This window comes from Pituophis catenifer, unplaced genomic scaffold (assembly GCF_029215685.1).
Source record: "Pituophis catenifer annectens isolate HBS135680 unplaced genomic scaffold, rPitCat1.0.hap2 SCAF_1, whole genome shotgun sequence".
NCBI lineage: Eukaryota > Metazoa > Chordata > Lepidosauria > Squamata > Colubridae > Pituophis > Pituophis catenifer.
In genome coordinates this window covers 264,413,516-264,426,646 of record NW_027256881.1, presented here as the reverse complement: position 1 = coordinate 264,426,646, position 13,131 = coordinate 264,413,516, and the positions used below count along the sequence as shown (strand labels likewise).

Sequence of the window (13,131 nt, the reverse complement as noted above, 5' to 3'; positions counted from 1 at the left end):
TCACTAAATGGACTGTTGTAAGTTGAGGACTACCTGTATATCAGTTCAAAGTTATTTGTATTTTCTCTTTTATACTGTAGGTTTTGGGTATACCACTGGTAGACTTAAAGCTCTTCTCCCCCACTTTCACATCCCAGCAACATCCTACAATTGTTACAGCTGTTTTGTACTCCGTTCATGGAAGCGCACATCTCTTTTAGTTCTGGAGGATCTTATTTCAGAGATGTAGCTGTGGAATTGCTGAATTTAAATGATTTGTTTTCCTTCAGTATGTTTAACAGCATTTGGCTTCTCTTGTACAGAATTTGCTCCTGCACAGTACTCACTATTGAATCATTTATCTGATTGCAGTGTATCCTGACTCCTGTACCATTAGCCTGGTGGCTGTAAGTGATATCGCTAAGCATACCGATCAATTGACTTTCTGGGATGATGTATATGGCTTCAATATGTCCTGCATGAAAAAGGTGGTAATGCCTGAAGCGGTTGTGGAAGTCTTAGATTCGCGGACTCTTATATCTGAAGCTTGTATCATCAAGGTACCGTGACAGCAAATAGCATCTTCTAAAAAAATAATGTTTTGTTTATTCTCTTTGTGAACTGTCTTTATATAAAGCTGTCATTATAGAAAATGAATATAGTGATTTTTGGTTCTTAGTCAATAGCAATATGAAGTCCATGGTGTTTAAGTTTTGGAATTAACACTGTGGAGTTTTAATCTTTTGATAGTATGTTTCCATCCTTGCTTCCTAATCCCCCCTCTGGGGGGGAAATAAGAGTTATCTGCCACTCAATTATTGATTACAGATGTCCAGGCTTATTTGCAGTAATTTCACCCAAGGTCTATTACAGGACTGTCAAACTCACGGCCCACGGACCGGATACATCACACACTGCCCATGCCCATGCCTGGTTTAGTGAAGGGGGAGGGAAGTCGTGATACGTCACGTGACACCGCCATGACGATGCTGGTCTATTATATAATTTAAACAGTGACATTGTAACCCTACGTTCCTTCCTCTTTTCTTCACAAGCTCTCTTGATATGACTAGCAAACCATATTTTCTGGAGCTATGATTAATTAATATTCTCTATTTTACACATTTGCAGAAAAAAATAATATTTTTCCTGAGCAGATATTCATGTCTCTGTGGTTAGAAAATAGCAATACAAAGTATAGTATCAATATAGGGCTTGGTGCTTTCTGAGCTTAGTCGTTTCCTTGCAGACATTTCATTACTCAGATTCCACCACTACTTCCTAAAACATGTGATATTTTCTTTATTTGCATTTTGAAACTGTCTCAAATGATTTGGAGGAAAGATCATTTCTTTGGTTCTCCTGTTACAGTACAGAAGAAAGACCCAATATTGCTGTTCATCTGATACACTGAAATGCTCAATTTAGAGCATCCTCTTAACTTGTGTTCTCTTTAGATGTGTGAAATTTTATTCTCAGAATTCATGGCAGTTGAAATTCATGGTGATGGCCAAGATAAGAAAGGCTGGTCTGGTGCTAACGCTATCCCATCTTGATCAAAATAGGTTGCACTGCACTGTATTTCAGATTTCAAATTGTAGTTACAGAATTTCAACTGTTATCACTCTGCAAATAATGTACAGGTAGTCCATTTAGTGACCGTTCGAAGTTACAACATCACTAAAAAAAAACCTGACTCATGACCGTTTTTCACAATTACAACCGTTGCAGCATCAACGTGGTCACAAGAGCAAAATTTGGACATTTGGCAACTGGCTCATATTAATAATGGTTGCTGTGTCCAGGGGTCATGGGATCACCTTTTGCGACCTTCTGACAAGCAAAGTCAAGGAGGAAGCCAGGTTAACTTAACAACCATGTTACTAACTTAAGAACTGCGAGTGATTCACTTAACAACTGTGGCAAGAAAAGTTGTAAAATGGGGCAAAGCTCGTTTAACAAACTTCTCACTCGGCAACAGAAATTGTGGCCTCAGTTGTGGTTTTAGATTGAGGACTACCTGTACATCCAAAACCACCTTGTTTCAAATTTATTCCTCTGGAAAAATAGGGATCCTGTAGTTTAGGATGCTTAGATGCTTTAAAGTCTGTTTAACAATGCAATTGTTAAGGCGTCAGCCTAGAAACCCAGAGAATTCTAGTCCTGACCTGAGCACAAAGTCAGTTGGGTCACCTTGGGCCACTCACTAGCTCTCAGCCCTAGGAAGAAGGCAGTGATAAATTACTTCTGAAACCATGTTAAAAATGCAGGGACCAGTCCAGGCAGTCATTTGAGTCAATACTGACTCAAAGAGAGCAAAAAAAGAGGTAAAAAACAACAAGTTGTTGTTTTAAAACTGAGACGATATCCGAATGTAATCATGGTAGATAAAAGATAATTTTTTTACATTCCAAACTTTTTTCCTGTATAATAAAAATAAGGAATTGACCGAGAGTGTCATTATGAGTAAATAACCAAGATTAATAGCTTTCTAGAACTGGTGATTTTGAAATATTCAGGAAATTATAAAAATGTGCTTTATTTATCATGCAATGTCGAAGAATATACATTCGGCAGTCAAATGTGGGTGAATATGAATAATGCCTTTGTCATACTCTATTTACGTTCATGAAAATCTGTTAATATGCAAGACTGAACTGGGTACATTTTCAAGGATATTTCTATTTTATGGGCTGAACAATTGCTGAACATCACTTGTAAATGGAATGAGTATAATAGAATTGCTGGGCTATAAAGAGGAGAATAGATTTTCTGGCTCCACTATAGATATATAATAAATATTAGTCTCTTCTTGAAAATACTCAAGGATAGATTTCAAGCTTCTGGTAGTTTGTTCCAGTCTTAGGATGTTTGTATATGAAATATTAGGTGTAAGTATTTAGTCTGAATCTCATAACCATTGTTTCATCCTTATCTTAAGTGAAAAAATGGATTATTTATTTGGTTAGGCTATTTTTATTTGTTGTTGGAAGGGTATTCTACTTTTTACAGTGGAAGAATTTTTATCTTCACTGTACACTTTGAGAGAAAACATAACAACTCTCCATTTTCATGATTCAGTTCTGAAATCATTTATATTATTTTCACATTTATTAAAGTTTAAAAAACACATTTTACAGTGTGCCCAAACCAAGAGCTATGTACAAAAATGACTTTTAAAATTCTGCCATCAAGACTGGTCCTGGAATAATAGTTGCCCTGCAAAAACTAGAGAAGACAGGCATGTGTTCAGTTTATAACTGGAGTGCCACCATTGAGAAGGCCAACTTCTAGGTACCACACTATGAGACAAACTTGTTTAGAATAAGGGAAATGTTGAAAGAATTTTGTTTTTTTTAAGGAAAAGCTAAAAATCCAATATATTGCTGAGATATAGAGTCATGAATAATGCAATGGGAAAAAAAGTGTATCTTCTGATCTTTACTCGGCATGAAGTGTTTTTAAAGTTACGCGAACTGCATTGCAAGCTACTTTTAGCATTTTCAAAAGTTATTCACTGCACAGTGTTGGCGAGCAGCAATTAAAAAGCAATTAATAGTCCTGAACTCAAAACTGAGAGCAAAATTATGTATTTTTGGCTTGAGTTCACACATATAATTATATATCGATCTTACAAATAACAGGTTTTGCTGAGATAAATGCTTTTGATACAACGGGCGGGGGGAGGGTGGGAGACTGGCCTTTAGCTCTTTCTTCCAGTTGTCCCTGATGGTGCATTTGTGCATCTCACACTCCTCCCATAGGATTGTTCCATCTGGGAGAACTGAGAACTCTACTGTAAAACCTGCAAGATAGAATGAGTTAAAATAGTAATCAGCCACTCCAAAATCCATTTATGACTTTCTTTTCTGTGGTCCTCAAACTCGTATTTGTTGTACCTTGCAGCGGATAGGCTGCCATGTTGTCTCAGTTCCAGAATTGGAATTTTCATCTGATTTCATTTTGACGGTCACCAAGACTTCCATGTGTACGGTAAGTTTTTTTTCACTTGTAGAAATATTTCTGGGGATCAGATGCCTCATTTTTTTAAATCTTCTGTTTGTGCTAACAAAATTTTGTTTGCAGATAAAAGCCATTTTTATTTTGCGTAATTTGGTAGCTGCAGACATGTGGCATTATCTTCAAGCCGATTAATCTTATTTCTTGACTGATTGTCTTTCCAACAGTTAAACTGTTCCTCTTGAGTCTTTGACTGTCATGTTTTCTTTTTCCTACCCTGTTTTCCCCAAAATAAGACATTCCCTGATAATAAGCTCAATCGGGCTTTTGAGTCCATGGCAATAAGGCCAAGCGCTTATTTCAGAGTTCAAAAAAATATAAGACAGAGTCTTATTTTCGGGGAAACATGGTAATAAATATTTTTATCTTACCTTATGTTTTAGCTTAATGTTGTGGGTTTATACTTCATAAAAACATATCCTTTAAAACTACCGTATTTTTTGGACTATAAAACACTCAGGACTATAAGATGCACCTAGCTTTTGGGGAGGAAAACAAGAAAAAAAAAATCTGTCTCTACCTCTGCCTCCCAGCAATTTGCCTTCTTGCAGCAAACAGCAAACAGCAAACAGCTTAGTCAGTTTCAGCACAGCCTGACTTAACATGAGCAACTGATTGGTGGTTGGATCGCTTTCCCGGAATACTACCGATCAGCTGTTCCAGGCTACGGGGATTGCCACTGCCCGTCGCCTTCGCCGCCCATCGTTGCTGCCACCTATCGCTGCTGCCTGGAACGGGCTGAAAACGGGACACGAGGAGGCTGAAAATGGGGCTCATGGAGGCTGAAAATGGGACGCATGGAGGCCAAAAATGGGGGGCGCAGAGGCTGAAAATGGGATGCCCGAAGGTGGCGATAGGTAGTGGCGGCGATGGGCGGTGGCAGTAGTGATGGGCGGTAGCAATCTCCGCAGCCTGGAATAGCTGATTGGCGGTATTCTGGGAGGCCGATCCAACTGCCAATCAGCTGCTTGTGCTAAATCAGGCTGTGCTGAAGCTGACCAGGCTATTTGCTGTTTGCTACAAGGAGGCAAATTGCTGGGAGACAGAGGCTGAAGGGTGGGAGCCAGCCGGTAGGCGGGGTTTCAGCAACATTTGCTCTGTAAGACATACAGACATTTCCACCCACTTTTTTGGGCGGGGGGAAATATGTCTTATAGACCAAAAAATATGGTAACCGGTATAATTTTCTTGCCTTTAAAACTCTTGTCGCTTGTTTTCTGTAATTTTGATTAATGTCATGGAAATGTGACTTCTTGTTCTACTTTCCCAAAATTTGCTTCAGATAATCCCTCAGTGCTCCAGAAAAGAGAGTGAGTCCATTGTACCAGTGATTTCCATTCCATCTGTGGATAGGCAGAATTAACTTTAATCCCACTAAGCATTTTTGGATTTATTCAAGATTGTATAAAATACTTCCTGCATCTTTTCATTTTTTTTCAGTTGATATAAGCTTTATCCATTTCCAAACTCCACTTGATTGTTTTGTAGACACTGATATTCTCCTGTCCTAGAATGGAATGTAAGGTTTGGGTGTTATTGGTTTTTTATTAATTTTTTGTGGCACTACACAGAAAAACTAACACATTACCTGACATTATTTGTACTTTTTAATATACGATTATTGACATCTTATGATGAGAATTTTATGATGAAATGTCAGAGATTAGTCAGAGATTGACAGTCCATCCATCGTATCAGGCTGCCTAACCTTGCAATAAATAAATGGCTATTGAGTGATTTATTCATCATTTGTAGCCAGACAGAAACTTTTTTTCAGTCCTTGACCAATAAAAGTACAATCAATAAAATGAACAGCACAAAGCTATCTCCTAATAACAAGAACTGTTAGCAACCACTTGTGGGCAAAGTTTATACATAATGTAAGAAAAGTTTGCTACTTTAGAGAAATAAATTTTATCTTACTTGTTTAACAGAAAACAATGTTTAACAGTGCAAATAAAAGCTATCAGTGCCCTGGGAATTTAAATAAAAGAGGAGTAATTAAACGGTGTTGAAGGTCCCTATAAGAACTGGCAATACAGAAAGACTTGAGCACTAAATAAATAGTGGAATACATTATTTGTGTAGTGTTTGTTGGAGATGATTAAATATATATTTTTGCTTGATTTTGGAACCTCAGTTTTGATTAGATTTACAATAAAAGAATTAAGATTGAAGATGTTATTATGATTTATAACTCCCTGGTGTAGTTACAACATTTTGTAAACTAGAAAACTGAGAAGGTGATTTTGTGTGACATTTCCAGTCAAGTACCGGTATATGTGGTGCTGCAGCCTGGAAGAAATATCTCAGTTTCATTCTATCATAAAGAGATAATAATTCATTCTCTCCAGTAGGTGGTGCAAAGTATTAACTCCCCCCACCCACCCTCATACCCCACCAACAAATCTAGTAATGCATTCAAACTATTCATACACTAGTACAGATTTAGGCAATATTTTCACATTTTATTTTAGAGGTACAGAAGTGTGAAATCTGCTCACTTAGACTTCTTTCATAACTAACCCTTGTTATTTTTGTTGTGTTTTTGCCATTTATTTGCTTGGAATATAGCACAGCAACATCTTGATATATTGTAGATAGTTACATCCAGTACCTATCAAAGATACAATTTTATATCTTTCACCATTTCATATAATTTTCTCACATGTCAACTTGCAAATCAGTATAGAAAATAAACTAGGCAATGCGCATTACTGTTGTATATTATGTGAATCTACCAGGCATGAACACCACAGATAGAAGCACCTATAATCAAATATTTACATCTACTGTCTATCTAGTATTTCTCCATCGCTTGTCAGTGTATACAAAATGTTAAGAGTATATTATTAATAGAGCAAAACGTATACCACCGAATTGAAATGAAACACCAATAAATCTAAATTGCAATTCTAGACTTCAGAATCTGTATCTAAATGACTAGATTATATTCTTTGTCAGTTCTTGGTTTATTGAATAGAGTGCCTTACTAAAATCAACCCTGTGCTCTTTGGGTATTTAATGTAGCAATAATATTCAGAGGTATATTAAAGTAGAAATGCCTAGCCACTATAAAATAAATACTGTGGGAGGAAAAGCTCAAGGATCTCAATTTACCTTTCTTTTATTTGAATAACAATAACAGAATAACAGAATTGGAAGGGAAACTGAAGGTCTTCTAGTTCAACTCCCTGCTCAGGAAACCTGCTGTCCCACTGCTCAGGAAACCCTATATACCATTTCAAACAAATGGTTGTCCAATCTCTTCTTTAAACTTCCAGTGTTGGAGCATTCACAACTTCTGGAAGCAAGTTGTTCCACAGATTAATTGTTCTAACTGACAGGAAATTTCTCCTTAGTTCTAGGTTGCTTCCCTCCTTGATTAGTTTCCATCCATTGCTTCTTCTCCTGCCCTCAGGTGCTTTGGAGAATAGCTTGCCTCCCTCTTCTTTGTGGCAGCCCCTGAGATATTGGAACACTGCTATCATGTCATCTCATTAAACTTGACATACAGCATAGTCACTCCAAATATGGCATTAAAATACCTATGTTCCAGTATTGCAGAGGGGCAGAACAATAAAATGCATTAATATGAAAACCTAACTGTATTTTTGAAGCTCTAATTGCATGAGATATAATGCATAAATGTTGCTATGTACCTCTGAAGATTAGGAAACAAAAGATTGGGAACCTTTTGTGTCTGTGGGAGTGTCCATAGTTCATTATTTCGTGTTTTGAGTTCAGGTTTTGCCTTTACTTTTTATGGGTTGGTGGCCTTAATCTCTTCTTGCACCATTGTCACATAATTTAATGATTTAGTGATTTCTTGTTTCTTTTCACAATTTATGGGAAGTAGAGATCCACATGATGTAGTAGAACAGGATGTGATATACCCCCCTTGGGAAGGTGGAGATAGAATCCAGGAAAGGTATAAAGAACCTTTGAATTTTTTTCTTACAACAAATCCACCTTTCTCAAAATATTAGTTTCAAGGTGTTTGGATTTTTAAGGAAGGTATGTACATTGAGATTACACTAAAGGGAGGTTTAATGGCAAAAAAAATTGTTTCTAATATAATCTTTACTGCTTCCTGCATATCTTGCATTTCTTTTTTAGTTCAATGGGAGGCATGTTATAGGGTTGGACCCTGTCTTTGCCTTTTGTTACAACTTTTTCTATATTTTGTCCTCTCCATCTACCTACATCTTCCATCTTCGTCCTGGGGATATAGGCTTAATTAGACCAGGTCTTCAACTTGGCTAAGCACTTGCATTACTTTTTATTGACAGCCAAAATTAAGATATTGTGCCATTTTCCTAGCATTGTTCAAGCCTTCAGTTGAGGTTTGGCCTCTACTTTTTAGAAGGCAAGAAATGCCATGATCTTTAAAAACATGAAATGTCCTAAGAATTCGAGTCTTAAGGCTTGAAGGGCAGAATTGTACATTGAAAGAATATAATAATTATCCTACAATCTTATATTCAATGTGATTAGGGAGTCCTTCAGTGTTTCTCAAACCTCAGAAATACCTGCCATTGTAGTGTTTGGGCAGGAGAATGGATAATAATTTTTCTATTCTGTCTATCTCTCACATTTACAGTCCTCAGAAGCTTAACTGTGTTTTGCTGCAGAATATATGAATTGCTATCTTCAGTAGTATACTTAGACCAGATAGTTGAGATTCTGTATTTATTAATGAGCAAGACTTATCGTAAATCACTACTTTATTTTCTATTGTTTTCTATTATTATTTTCCCAGCCTCTTTTACATCTGCATTTGTAATCTTACGGTATGTGTTATTTTGAAACTCCAGTACTTCCTCCTATGAATTTTCTTCCTGCAATCCTATCATGTACTTCTGAACGAGAAGTTTAAGGTCATTTGTCTTCTTGCTGGCTGCCAATATTTGTTGATAAACTGCTATGGGTCTTTATGTAATCAGCAGTGTTGTCTACAAGGGATAGGGGTCAAAATAATCTAGATGGCAGTTGAAAAGACTAAATACTAAAATTGAAGCCCACATTTCCGTAGGTGCTTACAATGTCCACATATGTAAAAAGAGGCAGAGCTTTGATCTCACAATCTCAACTCAACCCCCCTGAGTCTTTGGAGAGGGGCGGCATATAAATTGAATAAATTAAATTAAATTAAATTAAATTGTACTATTTTTTAAACTTCTGCTCCTGCATCCAATATATGTTGATGGCAGCAGTATGCATTTTTAAGTCACTAGTTCTAAATCGGCATTGCAAGGGAGTTCAGTTCTCTTTTCTTCCCCAGTCTCTAATTGCAAGTTATCTTCAAAAGATGAAAGTTCTTCACATTCCCAGTCAAGCTCTACATATTTGTCAGAATTACAAGAATGCGACTCACTTATCCAGTCACCGGTGTTCATTTATTACAGTACAATTGAGTCACTTAAGGAGCAGGTTTCTTCTTTGCTATAGTACAAAATCGACAAGTAACTAAATTGCATGACATATTGCTACATAGTATCACTCATAGTCAATTATATATTGATATACATTCCTATTAATTTGTATTATAAACTTTGAGATGTTCCACTTTAAATTTAGTTAATCAGAAAACATTATACTACTGTAGCCAGTATAATTGTAAGCTCCAGTGATTTATAACTGGGACATGTACTGCATTCTATCATAAAACTATATATTCTTCTATATACTAAAATTAGGACTCTCTCTATCTCTCTCTGTGTGTGTGTTCATTCTGGATAGAAAGTAAGGGTAGATAATCCATATTTTTAATGACAGTCTAGATATCTGCTGCTGAATTGTTTTTGCTTTTGGGGAACTGAATTTTTTAGAAGCTATATGAAGAGAAAGAATTGCCTCCATAGGTCCTGAAGGATTAAAAAGTTTGTACTTGTCCATCCATCTTCTCACATCATCCAGAATGACAGAGTATCTAAATATGATGTAAACTTGAATTTGAATGGATCCTAATAAACAGTATCCTTCAAAGCTACCTAATTTTTGAAAGCTACTACCCACCTCATTCCAGAACCTCTCAAGTCTGCAAGACTGCATAGATTGAACCATATTTGGTCGCATCTGCCACAAGGTTGTCTTTCAAGAATCTCACCATGTGATCTCTGAAAGGAGTGCTTATTATTCAAGTCCAAAATCTCAAGTCCGTCCATGCAGATTTGAAAAGTCAAATTGACAATGATATTTTATGTGTGTGTGTATTTATATGTATGTATGTATGTGTGTGTGTGTGTGTGTGTGTGTGTGAATGTATGTATGTATGTATGTATATGTGTGTGTACACACACACACATACATCGTTTCCACAAAATTAAGACCCAACCGCGAATAAGTCCTAGCATAATTTTGTAGACCTCTACCTCCAGGAAGCTTTTCCCCATCTTCACATTGCTGACATCCAAATATCACAGCACAAACTGTCAAGGAGCATTCATTTTTATATTTTAAAAAGTGTCTATATCAGCATAGCTACAGATAATTTTAGCTTCAGGTGAAATGAGATGCAAATTGATCATAACAAAAGCTTTTTGGACACTAAGTTTATTTTAACATAAAGTCATTTCATTCACTGGACATCGTTTTAGTACATTGGTGACAAAAAAGTAAAACTTTTTGATAATCCCGACAGTGCAGGCTAGAAAATAGACCCTTATGTACAGTATGCTTTGATGTGTTTGCTACACATTTGTAGCACTAGACTGCTGAGATTCAGAACTAGGTAAGCAAGAAGCTAATCGCATATGCCAGATCTCAGCAGTTTCACATTGTTTTGCTTGTGGCTACATTTCCCTACTGTTTATTTTCCTCCATGATTCTTTTCAACCTCATCCTGTAAGAAACCAATAAGAGGGAATAGAAAACTGAATGTTGTCAGTATATGAAAGATAACGTGAAATCCAGGTGTAAATTCAAAACAAAATTAATCAAAATTTAATGTTAGGGTTTTTTTTTAAAAGCATTTGTACGAGGTCCAGTTAATAATACTCAAGATATTCTCTTACAGTATTCTGGGTTTTTAGTTTTGCTTTGTTTTGTATTTTAGAGGTGGAAAATGACCATGAGCATTACAAGTAACCAAAATACATTTTTTCTTTGATCCTCCTCTTGAGAAAAAAAGATCATTCAGTTATATCCATGTTCTGAATTGTTTTAATTGAAGGAGTACTGTTTTAAATGTTTAAGTAGTATTTCTGCTGCAGGAACGTATGATTGTTTCATTCTCCCTCTCTCCTGCCTGAGTTACAAGCATGTCATGTCCATGGTTGAATAAACTCCATCAAAAGCACATTATCCTCCTACTTCTGTGGCCAGCTGCCTAATTGTATCTGCTCTAGCTGCATGCTGTTTGAGCATGATACCAATGAGAAATAAAAAATGATAAATTGCTCCCTGCAACTGATAGTGATGATGGTAACTTTTAATTTCCCTTCGCCTAAGCGAGCTGGTTAGATTACCTGCTTTCAGAAGCTGCTGTATAAACCAGTCAGTAATACATAATCTGGGCAAATTGTTTTCTTTTCTGAAGGAGAGAATTCAAGTAAATGAAGTGGCTATAATATTAGCCCATGATTTGGTTTATCTTTAACCATAAGACTTTTAAGTGCAGGTTAACAACCAAGTAAATTTGGAGACTGGTGGCATCCCAGCCGAATATAAATAAATTGAAATAAAGTTGAAATAAATAACTTGCATGCTCACTGTGCTTTTAATGCTTATTTTTTGCAATGCTTTTTAAGTGAAACACATCCCTCTGTAAAAACAGAGCAAATAAGAATTCTGAATGCTGAAAATAATTAGGCATGTACAAAACATTATATTAACTCCCCCCTCTTCCCCTCCTGTTATTGTGTTGAAGCTCTGATTTGGCAACATTAAGGCTGCTGATGTTGATTATGTACCTGCTATCTATAATAGATTTGGAAGGATCTCTAGATTGAGGGAACTAACTTAACCTACATTTCGTTTGTGCATTAATTTCACCGGTCTGTATGCCAGCTTAATGATTACATTTGCAGCTCTGGTGCTCTTCATTTTTCCCCTCGTACAGATGACTTGGTTTATGACCAGGAGAAATTCAGCGTTTTTGTGCATTTTTTACATCTCATTAACCTACTTTACTCTCTTCTGCTTGCTTTTATTTCCAATAGCTCTCTTCACCAATCTGCACCATCTTTGACTTGGAAATGCTGAGAACAGAAGGCAGAACAATTTATTTGGTCACAATGTCTGTCAACATAAAATAGCCTTTCAAAATGCATGTCAAGTCAGGGTTTCATTTCTCTATGACCAATCTCATTCTGTTCATTTTTTCCTAGTGGGGCACTCTTCAATATTGTTTGATAGATTGTTACACATATCCTATAATTTGTCATGAGTACTCATCTGAGTATCTATAGATCTGCTGTCAAAGATGAACTGCAGAGAAGGCGAGGCAGTGGTAAGGATAGTTTATCTGTCAGTACCAAAGAAATACCTCATAATGGTAAGCCAGTTCTTATGTGCTCTTTTTGTTAGTCCTACAGATAATTCTTCAGACGTCTCCAATTCTGGATTTAAATAGGGTTTAATAGCCTATTAGCTATTCTAGAGTTTTAATAATATACAGTATTATTATAAGATGTATACGATGAGGATTTTTGCTCTCTGGCCATAAATAACTGTTCAAATTTTGATTACAGAAATTTTGGAAATTGTTTCTAAAATGGAACGCACAAATTCAAACAGATTAATAAAAAATTATGTATATTTTTTTAAAAAAATAACAATAACAATAACAATAACAATTACTTTAGGACAGATTTCCCTTTTAAAGCCATTAGAGAGCAATCCTAAACAAAGAAAGAAAATAGTAGAATTTCTCCTACTTGCAAAATCCTGCAAAGCCGCATGCAGTGATATTACAGAAGAATAGATTACTGTATGGCCTCAAAGCTTTCTGTGGGTTTAATTGAGTCTCTAGGAGTGGGAAGAGAAGGAACAATCACTCCTGGCAGCAGCAAAGTGTATCTTTCTCATACTAATCCTTCTCAGGAAACCATTACCATGTTAGACCTGGTGAACAATCCTTCTGAAAAAGATTAACCTCTGTTTGGAACAATTGTCATGTACAGTTGCAGT

At 36.2% G+C, this 13,131-nt stretch overlaps 1 protein-coding gene across 1 annotated transcript in view; it reads left to right on the top strand.

The window, feature by feature from the left end:
- The window catches only part of PRMT3 (protein arginine methyltransferase 3), a 69,987-nt gene that overhangs the window by 45,881 nt on the left and 10,975 nt on the right, over positions 1-13,131 (top strand). The window contains exons 12-13 of the mRNA XM_070957550.1: positions 352-539; positions 3,886-3,972. Of these exons, the coding sequence (XP_070813651.1) occupies positions 352-539; positions 3,886-3,972 (275 nt within the window). The remainder of the gene's footprint in view (positions 1-351; positions 540-3,885; positions 3,973-13,131) is intronic.